Raw genomic sequence first — 14,489 nt, 5'->3', positions numbered from 1 at the left:
CAGCAACCTTACATTATAGGTACTGTATAAATACACAATTCAGAGAGTAAGAAACTGAAGTTCTGGGACTAAGTGATTTACCTCAGTCACATTGTTATTTAAGTAGCAGAGCTGGAATCTGAACTCAGTTCTGACCCTGGAACCCATTCTCTTAATCACTATATCTTATTTCATGAAACCTCTTTTCATTTTAAGATTCCAAGAAGAATTTGTTTCTCAGGATTTTATTCTGAATTGCATCCTCTGTCTTTATGGATATCCATTACAAGAAAGTAAATTTGGAAGAGGGTTTTGAATATGTCTTATAGCCAATATCAGTGACATCTTCTGAACTTTCAAATAATGTATTGGCTGGCTATTCTGAGATAGCAGATAATTTTAAAAAATATTTTTATTTATTTATTTTTATTTATTTTTATTATTATGTTCAGTTAGCCACTGTATAGTACATCATTAGTTTTTGATGTAGTGTTCAATGATTTATTAGTTACGTATAACACCCAGGGCACATCACAACACACGCCCTCCTTAATAGCAAAGCAAATATAGGTATATTTTGTTGAAGTCAAATAGTAAAGAAGTCCTCTACAGATGGTCTTTAAATTTTTTGTGTGTTTGTTTTTATATTTACCTCATTTAAATGAAATTTTAATGCAGATATTTGTTGATTTTTTTCCATTTGAGACATTATTAACTCCCTACCCTGGAAGATGGTGATTTGCTACTCACACACCAACCTCCCAGCCCCCCTTGTCTGTCTTCCCTCTCTTGTTACACACACGGAACTTCTCTTCTTTCATCCTTCTAATATGGTTATACCACAATTTCAGGTTAAGTTATATTTTAGAATTTATATTATTATGACTCTGTAAATACTGCCTACACCTAAGCTATGTGATATGCTGTGATTGTACTTCCTTTCTTATACAAATTTTTGTTTTTTCCCTAGATTTAATAATTATCTACTTTTCTCTTTTCCTTTACTTCCTGTATATTTATCATTGGTTCTTTTTTGAGCTTTCCAATAAAACCATACATATTCTTATTATTAGATCGTCTGTCAGTTCTGGTTTTTGCCCTTGAAGACATTCCTTCTAGAGAGTCCTCTATCTTCTTCATTGAGTATGTACTTTTGCTTGTTAGGCCTGTTTCACAGTGGTAATGGTGAATTTTCTTTGCCTCTGCCTTGTTTTTTGGATCTTGTGACTTTATTTTTAATTGGTAAACCCCTTATTTTACTCACATGGCTTTCTGAGAAAAATAGGAGGCAAATATCTTTATCATATTCTCACATTTGGTTGTATATGATCTTATATCATGTTTCATTTATTTAAAATTATTTAAGATTATTTTTATCTGCTTCCTGGATGGTCTTTGTTTTATCTAAGTTGAATGTTTTTGTTTGTTTTGCCCTCTTTAATGTTAGAGGTATTTCTAAAATGTGTGGTGATTCTGAACAGTCCTTTTATCATATTTAAGAATGAGACCATAGAAAGCTGATTAGTAGCTCTATACAGTGGATTTCATTATAGCATGGTAGCCATTTGGCTCTTTTGTTGGGGATTCTCCAAATGTCAGTAACTATAGGTCTTTTCTTTGGGACTTACCCCAAAATTTCCAGAGTGGCATCCTTTAGTCCCTTTCAGAAAGCTGTAAGTCTAGCTAGTAATATTCTGGAATTTGAGGTAGGGTAGGGGTTGATGCTGAGTCTCCCAGTTCCAGTATGTAGACTTTTACTTTATCACTCTGTTTTCAGTCCCTGTTGCCTCGGGGTCCAGAGCCGATCTGGCTTAGTTTCTTCAGAGTATTCTTGCTTCCCATGCTGAGGGGAGAGAAGTGCACTGGCCTGACTGCTCAGAAGGAGAGGAGATTTGTGTCTAAGTGTTTCTGATGTAGACTGTCAACCAGCTTTCTCATTTGCAACCCCATCTTTATTGTAGCCTTCAGTATTGAATTCGATTTCTGAGAATTTCTGGGGTTGCTTCGTATTGGTGTCCCTTTTAGCAGTTACTTATGTTTTAGCTTTCTCTGTTCTGAGTAGTCAGCTACCACATGTGCATATGCTTTTCATTTTCCCATGCTTTCATTATATGTCTCTGCTGTCATCTGTTATTGTCTCCCCTAACATTCTCTTTCTTTGTGGATTTTAAAACACTTGCCTTTTTGTCATTTTTAGTGCAGTTTTAGGAGGGAGCTGATAAAAATGCATATATTCAGTCCAATGTAGTTTGTTATAATTATGGAGGAATTTCTGGTTGGGATAAATTATCTACAGGATAGAAGTACATTTTAGAGGCATCTAGGAAGAGAGAATGGACTTAAATTCTTTAACTTATCAATGAGTTATCTTGGATATCCTATCTTGTCACAATGAGTAATTACTCTATGTTCGAGGGAAGGCTACCATGCTTTAGGGAAGACCACTAAAGAAGTAGGTGTCTAAATAGTGGGTATGTTCATGTGGGTGTCTGAATAGTCCACCCGAGGAATCTTTCTTTCTTCTTTTTTCTCTTTATTTCATCTTTATGGTGATTTTTGTATATATTAAGTATATATTCATTTCATAATTTTAAAAAAGTTATTAAAAGCTAAAAAAATATATGCTACTTATACAACAATAGAAGGATATACAGAGAAAAGGACAGTTGACTTAGTTTGTGGGAGCCAGGGATAAAAATGTCAGGAATGCTTACCTGGGAGGCGTTACAGTTCAGCTTAATCTTGAAGTATGAACTTGCAGGAGTTAGGCAGACATGGAGAATGGGTGTGAAATGAAATCTAGATGGGGGGAAGGGAGGATATTTCCTAGAGTGGGGATAATATGGCTAACCTATTGGGACATTGTTTTATTGGTTATTCATTTTGTCTTAGAATTTCAACTTCTATTAGTACTTTTGCCACAGTGTATAAAGATCGTAAGAAAAAAACAAAAAACCAATTTCCCTGTTTTTGTCAATACCTTCTTCCTTTTATAGCTAGGATTCTTGAAAAAAAAATGCTATCCTTTATTCCATTTCTGAATTTCTAATTATTTAATATATATTTCTCCCCAGGATGTAAAGTCTATGAGGGTTTTATTGGTTTTCTGCACTAATATTCCCTAGTCCTAGCACAGTTTCTGTCACAGAGTAAGACACTCAATATTTATTTACTTGTCTGTACTTAACTGACTCATAGTAATTCACTTTTCCACTCTATTGAAGCTATTCTGCCAAAGATCACTTGTGATCTAGTTGGTGTAGAATTTTTGGTCTCTTTTGAGTCCTTAATTTTGATCATTTTCTTTCTTAGAACTCTTTTCCCTGTACTTCTGAGATTTCGTTCTCTTATTTTCCACCTACTTCTGGGACTGCATATATGCAGATTCTAAATCTATATTTCAGTGGGATTCAAACCTCTTTCCTGAGTTTCAAAAACATATATTTAACTATATGTTGTGATCTCAAAGCAACTAAAACTTAACATGTTCCAAACTAAATCTTCGTCTTTCCCTGTAAACCTGCTTCTCCTCCTGAAGTGTCCAGCTTGATGAAGCCTCTCTTCCTCCAGCTACCTAACCAGAAATTTGGAACATATCCTAAACTCCTTTTTCTCCTTTCTCTGTCCCTTCAGTTACCAAGATCCATGAATTCTTCTTAACATTTTTGATGTTCTTTGTTCTCATCTCTATTCCTATAGCTACAATCTTGTTTCCATTTTTTAATGGAAAGCCTGTTTTCAGACTTTTATCCTTTCTTGCTTGAACTTCACTTCTCTTTGAGTTGTTCTTTCTGCCTCCAATCTTGAGTTGCTCCATCCTGTTGTCCTTACTGCTGCCGGTGGTCTTTCTAAAACAGCAGATGTTACTCCCATGATTAAAATCCTTCAGTGATTTCATATTAGGTACAGGATAAGACTCCAGAAGCCTCAGTATAATATAGAAATCCTATGTGCTCTAATTCCTGCCTTTATCTTGCTCTGGCTTCTGTCTCTCAACCTTAAAACTTAGAGATAAAAATGTGTTTAACTCTTAAAACTGACTATAATAGAGTGGAAGTGGTAGGGAATCACAATAATCTTTGAATCAAAAGGAAGATGGGGAATAGATAGGGAAGAAATGAAAGAAGAACTGATTCTCACACTTCCCTCCCCACTGCCAACTTTCATCAAGCCATCCTAGCTGTAATTTGGTTGTATTTCTACATTTTGCCAGTAGGTGCCACCATAAAATGCATACTATAGTTTCCTGAAAAATATCTTAAATTAGGGGTTTCAGGTTACATAAATTAGTTAGTTCTCTGTTGTTCAAATGCTTAAAATTATGTATTTCAAGTTTATGAAAACAACTTTTTAATGTACACTTGAATTATATTTATTGGACTAAATATTATATATTTATAGAATGTTAAATCTAGTTGAAATTATCCAGTCCAAAATCTTACTGTTACATTTTTCTCATTTAAAAATATTCCAGGGGCGCCTGGGTGGCTCAGTAGGTTAAGTGTCGGCCTTTGCCTCAGGTCATGATCCCAGTGTCCTGGGATCGAGTCCTGCATCAGGCTCCTTGCTCAGCGGGGAGTTTGCTTCTCCCTCTTCCTCCATGTGTGCTCTCTCTCTCTCCCTCTCAAATAAATAAATAAATCTTAAATATTCTAGAAGCATTTTTGATATATCTTATGGAGTACTTTTAATCATACTTAATTTTTTAAAGATATGTTTTAGCAAATAGTTATCTAATTCTTGAAGATGGTAGGGGAAAGCCAATCCATATAGTAAAGATATTCAATAATTACACTAGAGTATTACCAATTATTTGTATTATTGCTTATTGCTCTTTTTCAGTCACTATGCTTTAATACAAGCTTGGGGATTTTTCAAAAAAAGATTTATTTATTTATTTGGCAGAGAGAGAGAGAGAAAAAAGAGAGAGAGCACAAGCAGGGGGAGATGCAGAGTGGGAGCCTGATGGGGGGCTCAATCCCAGGACCCCGGGATCATGACCTGAGCTGAAGGCAGACGCTTAACTAACTGAGCCACCCAGGTGCCCCCAGGCTTGGGGATTTAATTATGTTTTCCTCACTAGCTTTATTTTTCTTTTTCTGCCCCAGAGATCTAATGTGATACATTTGGTAGTCAGGAGCTGCAGTTTACCTCTTTTTCGCTTAAATTCTTCTATAAATGTTTATCCAGGTACTCATAATGTATCTTCTGGGATGCCTTCCTGAATAACTCTTTTTCCCTTACCCACCCACTCAAACTCCCTTTATACCTTCAGTATCTCACTTTCTCACATGATCAGTTGTGACCTCTTAAAAATATTTTATTCATTGTATGCCAGGGTCTAGCACAAATGTCCTGGTGTCATTTGAGTTAAAACTTCAGAGATTCCAGGCTCTAGAAGCAAGAGTCTGGATTATGCCACCATGTTGCTGAGCAGATATTTGAAGAGCTAGTATTTGCCCCTAGTAGAGAATGTATAGCAATAGACTAGTCGTAGCACTGGTGTTTGAGGTATTTTGCCAAGGGTCAAAATGTTGAGCTTGGCAAGTATCTGAAACACAAATCTTTTAAATTTCTTCCTAATATAATTCAGTCAGGGAATCATATCATCTTTAATATTTAGTGTATTTGTTCTTATAGAAGGAATGAGAAAAGGAGGCAAAGGTGACTTTTACCTAATATCACTGAAAGCATTTTTTTTTGTTCTTGTAATTGACTTTATAACACTCTTTCATATTTTATTATCCTTTTGAGTCTTTTCCAAAACTCTTCCATTAGATTACTTTGCAGAAAAAGCACACAGTGTTGTGTTTTCATTTTGGCTTCATTTCATCCAATTACTTTCTGTGCTTTTGATTGAAAATCAAGGAAAAAAAAACATTGAAAAAGAAAGTGCCTATATATATATATAAAAGAATTCTTAGAGTTTACTCAGACTTCTGATTACACATATATGGCAGATTAGGTCCCCTGGTTGACCCTTCCACTGAGAATAGTTAATAATGCTGGATAGCATATATATATATATATTTTTTTATTTGAGACAGAGAGAATGAGAGACAGAGAGCATGAGAGGGAGGAGGGTCAGAGGGAGAAGCAGACTCCCTGCCGAGCAGGGAGCCCCATGCGGGACTCGATCCCGGGACTCCAGGATCATGACCTGAGCCGAAGGCAGTCGCTTAACCAACTGAGCCACCCAGGCGCCCCTGGATAGCATATTTTTAAAATACTTCTTGAATGCATTGATGAGTAGGCATATGTAGTGAAAATACAGGCCAAAAACTAGGGGAGGGAAGAAAGCCAGAGAGGGAAGTCAAGAAGGGAAATGAGTTTTTATTTTGAGAGTATTTGGTGATTTGGAAGGTCTGTTCTTAGGGCTACTAAGTCTGAGTGCAAGGACAAAGCCCAAGGACTGTCTAAGGTGAAGAGTCTATTGGAACATTCCCACTCTACAGGGCTGTCCACTCTGTGTAAAATGAACGAAGAATAAAGGCTTTAACCTGATAAAGGGTTTCTGTACTTAATGGTAAAGTGTTTTAACATTCTACTTAAGATAAAACAAGATAAGAGTTCCTGCTCTTATCATTTCTTTTCAGCGCAATATCAGATGTTCTATTCAGTGTAGTAAGGCAAGAAAAAGAATAAGAGATATAACAATTGAAAAGGAAAAAATAAATTTCTGTTTGATGATATATGATTGTATGTGTAGAAAACTCCGGGAATGTAAAGGCAAATTTTTAATATTAATAGTAGTGTTTAATAGTGTTGCTGGGCACAAGGTCAATAAACAACAAGCAATTGTATTTTTATGCCATCACCAAATAGAAATTAAAAAAAAAGCTTCAAGAATATAAAATACATAAAATAAATCTAATAAAAGCCATAGTAGTTCCTTCCCCATCAGAAGGTTCAGACTCAAGGTGAAATTCTCTGCTTGCCCTCGCCCACGCGGGGCTTTGTGTCCTGATCAAAGTGCTATCAGAGATTTTTGTCTTCAGGAAAACCCATACATTCTGCTTGCCTCCCACGTAACAGCTCCCAACTTTCCACTCCAGCTCTTGTTTTTTCCTTTTTTGGGGAGAGATTAGAGATTTCCCCCTATTGCTGCCAAACTTGGTGAGATATTCCCCCAGAGTATTTATTTAGTCTGCCATAGTGTAAGTGGAAAACCCCTAAGTACTTTTGTATCACAAATAAGAATATAGTCATAGTAAAATATATATCTTTTGTCTTACTATTAAAAACTTTAGATGGTTGCCTGTGATAGTAGTCATTTATTCAACAAACGTAGCAATGCTTTCTTCTGTGTGCCAAGTATAAACTGGTAGTATAAAGATTAGTAAATATATTGTTCCTTTCTCAAGGAGCTCTTTCTTTCTTTCTTTCTTTCTTTCTTTCTTTCTTTCTTTCTTTCTTTCTTTCTTTCTTTCTTTTTCTTCTCTTTTTTTTTGTTTTGGTGCAAAAAGGTGATTTTGTTATAGCATGGGGACAGGACCCGTAGGCAGAAAGAACTGCCCTGGGATTGTGAGGAGTGACTGATTATATATTTTTTAATTAGTGGTGGTTAGGGGTAGTGCAAATCTCTAAGGAATTTGGAAGCAAGCCTTTTAGGACTTTGAGGGGCTAGCTGCTGTTAAGATAAGGTTACTTTTAGTCTTTAATAAAACATTATGGCACTAAGGTGGCCATGAGTTCCTTGAGGAAGGTCACACTCTGCATGTGTCAGGTATCAGTGGGCTGCAAACTGTAAGGAGATTTAATTTAAATTTCTCTTGACTCTGTTTCCCTCATCATTTCCCCCCTGAACAACTTTGACCCTTAAATCTTTAAGGTTGTTGGAGGCAGAAGGTCTCATCTTCTGTAGCTTCTTCCTGCTGAATAGGGACGTAGAGATGTCCCTACCTATGGGTCAAGGTTGGTCAGTTGAGAATTTAATAAGAGTTAGGAAAGGCTAAAGCAGCTGTATTTAGAGTTGATAACATATGGGAGTCTCCTTAAGTTTCTTTTTCTTTCTTTCTTCCTTCTTTCCTTCTTTCTTTCTTTCTTTCTTTCTTTCTTTCTTTCTTTCTTTCTTTCTTTCTTTCTTTCTTTCTTCTCTCTCTCTCTCTCTCTCTCTCTCTCTCTCTCCCCCTCCCTCCCTCCCTTCCTTCCTTCCTTTTAATGAAATGTTTCTCAAGCTTGTGTAGTTGTCAGAATCACCTGTGGTATTTTTAAAACAGTGCAGTTGTTCAGTACCCTTCTCTGCAGTTTGTGATTCAACAGGGTGGGATCTGGAGTTGATATTTTAAACAAATGCTGAATATATTCTGATAATCAGGTAAATTTGGGAGACACTGGTCTAATCATACATTAAGTGTTTCTGCAATTCTTCTAACTTTCCTTCTCTATTTGGAACAACTATTTGAATGTGAACAATCATATTTCCAGTGTTTGTTAGGAAACCTGGCTTCTTCCCCAAAACATAAAACCTGGTAATAAGGCAATGTGGATAAAAACTCTAATTCATAATTTCCTTTATGCCACTATAAAAGTCACAGAAAAGTTAAATAGCATACTCAAGGTAGACGGTGGGGGAGGCAAGGGATGGGGAACTGTTATTTTGTGCTCAGGCAGTCTGACCTTATAGCCAGGCCATACCACCTTTTCATTCAGCACTGCACAGCCTTTCCAGGGATACCTCTAGGGATGGAGATCTTCTGACTTTAAAAAAGAGCCCTCTTCTATTGTTGGATACCTCTAATTTCTTCCTTGCAATAGATCAAAATCCTTCTTCCTATATATTTCTCACATTTTTTTAGGTCAGCCTTCTAGAGCAGGAACTTCAACCTAAATTCATTCAGGTTCAGGCTTAGTATAAAGAAATAATTGATGTCAGGTTTTTTAAAACACTTGTCTGTTGGACATAGTTGGTCCAGTCTTTGGTTTGCTTTAGATCAATATTAACTAGCTTAATCTCCCCTTCCACCTAATAACAGTTCTCATATTAGAATGCAGTGTTATGTTTCAGGTCAGTCCTCACCACCTCCTTCCTAGCCCAGAACGCTCGTGTTCTTGGACAAGCTATTTAACCTTTTTGAGACAAAATTTTCTCATCTGTGATTTAAGGATAATAATACTTATTGAAATGATTTTAAGATTAAAGTAATGTAGGATTCTAGGTATTCGATGAGAGGTAGCGTTTCTGTTACCTTGTATCTAAAGGTACATATTTTAAGTATATTATATGTGTATAACTGCACCTGAAACTTACTATGTATCATCTATAACTAAAATATTTCCCTTCAGCTTTCAAATCAGGGAAGAAGTAACTTTGTTGAAATGACTTGCTTTAAGAGAAACTTTTTAATTTTGTTGCTCATGGTTCTCATTCTTTTCTTAAATGTGTTAGTTTGATTTATAAGATCAAAGTCATATTTTTTGAAAAGTGTTGATTAACTTTGAGAAGTTTATTTTCAAGCTTATAAGCATATTGTCATTTCTAATGCTATTATAAAGGTGATCTTATTTCTATTTTCAGCACTGCAGGGGGTCAGATACTCTCAGTGATAAAGATGCAACTGATTAAAGGCCAGAACAGCAGGGATCCTTTTTGTAAAGCAGTAGAGGAAGTCACTCAGGATTTGGATTTGAGGATTAAAAATATTATCAATTCTCAACAAGGAGAAGTAGCTGTTAGTACCACTGACATCAGTCCTGCACGGGTAATGAGCTTTTTATTTTTCATTATACTTCTATACAAAACATTATCGCTTCTACTTGTTATAGAAATGTTTTACTATTGCTACTTAAGTCAGAAGAATGTTTTTCCTGTGTTATGAGATATTGAAAATTTAAGTTTCTCAATAGGATTATATAGGATTATGTTTGACTTGAAATAAATCATAACATCTTTGGGCCAAATTGTCTGTATTTGTTAAAGTAGCGTGTTGGATAATCTGCAGCATCCCTTGTAGCACTCGAAATTTATAATTCTTGATGGTTATTAAAGTGTCTTAAAATATTTTTCAATAATTATTCCTATGAAACCATTATTTTTTGCCACTTATTCAAATATGAAATAAGAGCAAGGTTTCTCTCGTTTTGGCCCCAGTACTAGGTACTCTGTAGAACAGCCACAGAAATGGTTTCTATTCAGTTTCTTTTTCTTTTCTTTTTTTTTTTTTTAAAGATTTTATTTATTTATTTGAGAGAGAGAATGAAAGAGAGCACAAGAGGGGGGAGGGTCAGAGGGAGAAGCGGACTGCCCGCTGAGCAGGGAGCCCGATGTGGGACTCGATCCAGGGACTCCAGGATCATGACCTGAGCTGAAGGCAGTCGCTTAATCAACTGAGCCACCCAGGCGCCCTATTTTTCTTTAATAGAATTTTTTCATCTTTATGATCTGTTGTTTTCTACCTCTATTACTAGCCTACTGCAAACATTAGGAATTTCTCCTATACTTAGAAATCTTTTAACTATATATTCCTAGAATGTTTACCTCTTTCTTTTTTTTTTGTACAAACATTGTATACAGTACAATAACTATAGTATTATAGGAGAAATTATCTACCACCTTTTCATCTCTAAAAAAGAATTTGGCAGTATGTATTATAATCCATTTGTTGCAGTTTAATTCAAGCAACAAAAGCCCCTTTTCCTTAGGTGTGATTGTGATAATCAGTGTATGAAGACTTTTGCTTATGTTTTATTATTCATCTATTATTATTATACATCTATTTTATTTATCATTATACATCTATTATTCATCTATTTTCACGGTCCTTGGGAACGATTTTTAGTTATTTTTCTGTAACAATGCATGTTTTCAGATTAATTGGAAGGTGGGACATAGGGGAGATTCTGGGTTGTTGCCCCATGTGTTCATGTGTGTTAACGCTTCCTGTGACTAGCTTGGCTGAAATGACAACCAGGTTGTTACTATAAGTCTAAATCAGAAACTGTCATACCTCAGGTAATTAAGAGCCCCAGTCTCTGCCATTTCCTGTCACAAGAAATAAAGGTGCAACCTGGTTCTTAATTTTACGTATCAACCAAATCAGAAATCTTTGAAAAATACTATCCAATAATTCTCAGTAAGTTAATATTAAACAATATGGGCTTTTTCTCTGGTACTGATGAAGGGTATATGTTAAGCACATATATTGTGATAAGCCGTTACTATTGTGATAAGCGCATATAATGTGATAGCAATCATTATTGTGTTAAGCAGTTTGTTAAAATTCTGGTGTAGCTCTACAGTAGTTTGGTCAGCCCAGTAGAGAAGGGAGGCTAAGACCATGTGAAAGACCTCAGATGAAAGCTGAGGAAAGTGGCACAGCTAAAACAGATGTCCCAGAAACTTCAATATTTAGGTGCAATGTCTAACATACTGTATGGGTTGGGCACTATCGTTCTATCATTACCCCTATTTTACCAGTGACTTAACTGAAGCACAGTGAGGTTAAGGAACTTTCCCAGAATTATACAGTACATACTACTGGTAAGTTGGTATCAAACCCAGCTAGAGATATCTTCAGAGTTTGTGCTTACATGTGTCTGCATATAATATTATATTATCATCTATTTTCCCTTATTCTGTCTAGTCACTAAGTTTTTCTAGCTCTCCTCTTTTAACCTGCTTTTTCTTTATCTGCACTGTTATTATTTTAGTTCACTGCGACTACCTTCTTCATTTCCAAGCTGGACTATTACAGTCTCTTAATTTGTGGTCCTGTCTCCAGACTTAATAACATTCTTACCCTGGAATGTATTTTATGCATTGCCATCATTTTTTAATAATCTAAATAGGATCATTTATGTTCTTGATTAATAAAGCAAAAGACTTTAACTCCGTAACAGACTGATTTATAATTTCTTTGCTGGATTTATAGAGCTTTCCCAGGTTCATCTCACATAACTCCCTCTCTGTTGCCCTGTTCTTCAGCTATATCATGTTAGCCTGGTCCTTGAAAGTGCCATGTTCCCTCCTACCCCTGTGTGTCTCCTCCATGAAGCCATCCTTGATTCTAGAGTAAATTGATCACTACCTTTGTGTGCTCCTCTTGTACCATGTATACATTCTGTTAGAAATAACACTTAGTACTTTGTAATGCAGTTGTTGGTTATTTACTTATTTTATCAAGGGGACTATGGGTTCCTTGAGGCAGTGGTTTTTACCTTTGTAACCTTAGCTTCAAACACTGTGCTTAGGACTTGGTGTGTACTTATCAATGGATTACTGAATGAATGAATGTCAACTCATTTTTAATTATTGCATTTGAATAGATCTTTTTTTTTTTTTAAGATTTTATTTATTTACTAGAGAGAGAGTGAGAGAGAGTGAGAGAGAGCATGAGCTGGGGGAGAGGCAGATGGAGAGGGAGAGGCAGACTCTCCACCGAGCAGGGACCCTGATGTGGGGCTCAATCCTAGGACCCTGGGATCATTACCCGAGCCAAAGGCAGATACCTAACCGACTGAGCTACCCAGGTGCCTGCATTTGAGTAGATTTTTACAACCATCTATAGGGTTGGTATTCACATCAACAGAACCCCATCTCTCTTTGGTATATAAGAAAGAAAAAATACACAGAGAGGCTAAGTCATAAGGCTAGCTAGGGTCACATAGTTAAATAGTTACTAAATTTTCTGACTTAAAGCTAGATGTTATCTTGACCAGAATCAATATCTTTCTGTGATGATACTATTTTCTGTATTTTTTTGTGCTTTGGGAAGGTGATAAGATTGATTTTAGTATGACTTGAGGGAGAAATATTTCATGCCTTAAAGCCATTTCGCATGGTTGATTTTTTATAACTTAAAACAGGAGGAGGAGAACAGCAGCACAAGAAATGGAAAAGAATGGCTGATTGCCCCAACTTTGGTGATTGTTACATTTACTTAGTAGTATTTTTTGTTCTAGCCAAAATCTTATGCCATAAACCATGGCACTGCATACTGTGGCAGAGATACTGTGAAAACTTTACTAGTTCTTTTGGATGAAGAAGCAGCCAGTATGCCTACCAAAAACAAAGCAGAGCTTTTATATGACGATGAAAACACAATTCATCATAATGGAACTTCTATTCTTACACTTTTTAGGTAAGTAATGTGGAAGTGATATGTATATGAATGTTAACTCTAGTCTATAAAGGGAATTAAAAAAAAACCCACCTCATTGATTAAAAAGAAATACATTATGGTAAGAAACTTGGAGACTACAGAAAGTGTGAAGAGAGAAAACAAAAGTTAAAGGGAGATTGAACATTTGGATATGGGAAAGTTTTTATAGAAACAGTATTTTGTGAGAATATGACCAGTGTTTTTGTTTTTCTTTTTTTGTGCTTGTTTTTTGCTTTGGAAATATTTATTTCCTTTGCTGTGTATGTCAAAAACTTTGGTGACTGCTTTCACTTATATTATCTCAGCCCTCATAACATCCTTCAGTAGCAGCCCCACTTCATAAGTGAAAAATTAGACACTTGAGAGACAGAGATTAAGTAATCTGCCTAAGAGAGTACAGTTAGCAAGTAGCAAAAGTGTTGTGCTCCAGAACTTCAGGTCTGTCCTCCAAGTATTGTGCTGCTCTTCATGAGAACAGGAGAGAGCATATACACCAGACTTACAGTGGAATTGACATCTGTTGATTCTTCCTTTTATGAAGAAAAATACTCACCAAAGTAGTTTTGGTATTCGGTGCAAGATACTGATACGTTCCAGTTTTAACAACAACTAGGTCAAACATTGAGTAGGTTGGTGATATTTTACATTAATAAACATTCATTTATAGAAACATGTAAAGTTTTAGAACAACAATTTTAAATCTTATTTAATACATTGTGGAGAAACTTTACAAAGTCATCCTACTTGTTGCTCTCTTCTATTTTTCTCTTTGAAGAGAAACTTTGCAATGGTTTGTCATACAGTGTTGTCCTCCAGTTTATTTAAATCTCTTCACCAGCTTTCAACGATTATGCTTTTATATTTGGGCATGATGTAATTCACCCATGTTCTACTTCAAAAGTGTTCAAATATTTTCCTAACAACAAAAATTTATTTTATCAATGATTTACGAAAAAAGTGGAAAGAAAATGAATCTTTGTTTTTTCTTCTTTTACCTTCTGTTTAACAAAGTTTGCTTTTTAGGTAAAACATAAATGATTAAATTTTCTCTCAGATTCAATTCTACCATTTTTTAAAGAGAAAGTTATTTTGTGTTTATAGAATTTTATTAAACAAAACCAATCCCTACATCCATTTTAAAGAAGTATTTTTCTCAGCCATGTGGCCAAAGATATTTCAATTGTTTACAGTTACCTTCGCATTTGCAATTGTCATTGTGCACACAAGTGCCAATTCATGGTAAAGTGAATTTTTTTCGTGGTCTGCATTAAAATGATAAAATTAAGGACAATGTAGTGTATGAATATGAGTCAATGTAAGGTTATAAACTAGTGGTTCTTAGAATAGACTCTCCTTTATTCTTATATAACAGTCTTTTGAGTTAAAGAGGTTATGACTCTGGCTCTGTTA

At 35.5% G+C, this 14,489-nt stretch overlaps 1 protein-coding gene across 2 annotated transcripts in view; it reads left to right on the top strand.

The window, feature by feature from the left end:
* PARPBP (PARP1 binding protein) overlaps positions 1-14,489 on the top strand; it is a 71,655-nt gene that overhangs the window by 33,104 nt on the left and 24,062 nt on the right. For both annotated transcript variants that reach the window (XM_064590727.1, XM_045872732.2), the window contains 2 exons: positions 9,497-9,680; positions 12,880-13,058. In XM_064590727.1, the coding sequence (XP_064446797.1) occupies positions 9,497-9,680; positions 12,880-13,058 (363 nt within the window). The remainder of the gene's footprint in view (positions 1-9,496; positions 9,681-12,879; positions 13,059-14,489) is intronic.

Source organism: Mirounga angustirostris, unplaced genomic scaffold (genome assembly GCF_029215605.1).
Source record: "Mirounga angustirostris isolate CCGP_5_RB_7025 unplaced genomic scaffold, mMirAng1.0.hap1 SCAF_5, whole genome shotgun sequence".
Lineage (NCBI taxonomy): Eukaryota > Metazoa > Chordata > Mammalia > Carnivora > Phocidae > Mirounga > Mirounga angustirostris.
Note: the sequence above shows the minus strand (reverse complement) of the source record. Positions and strands in the feature narration are given on the sequence as shown.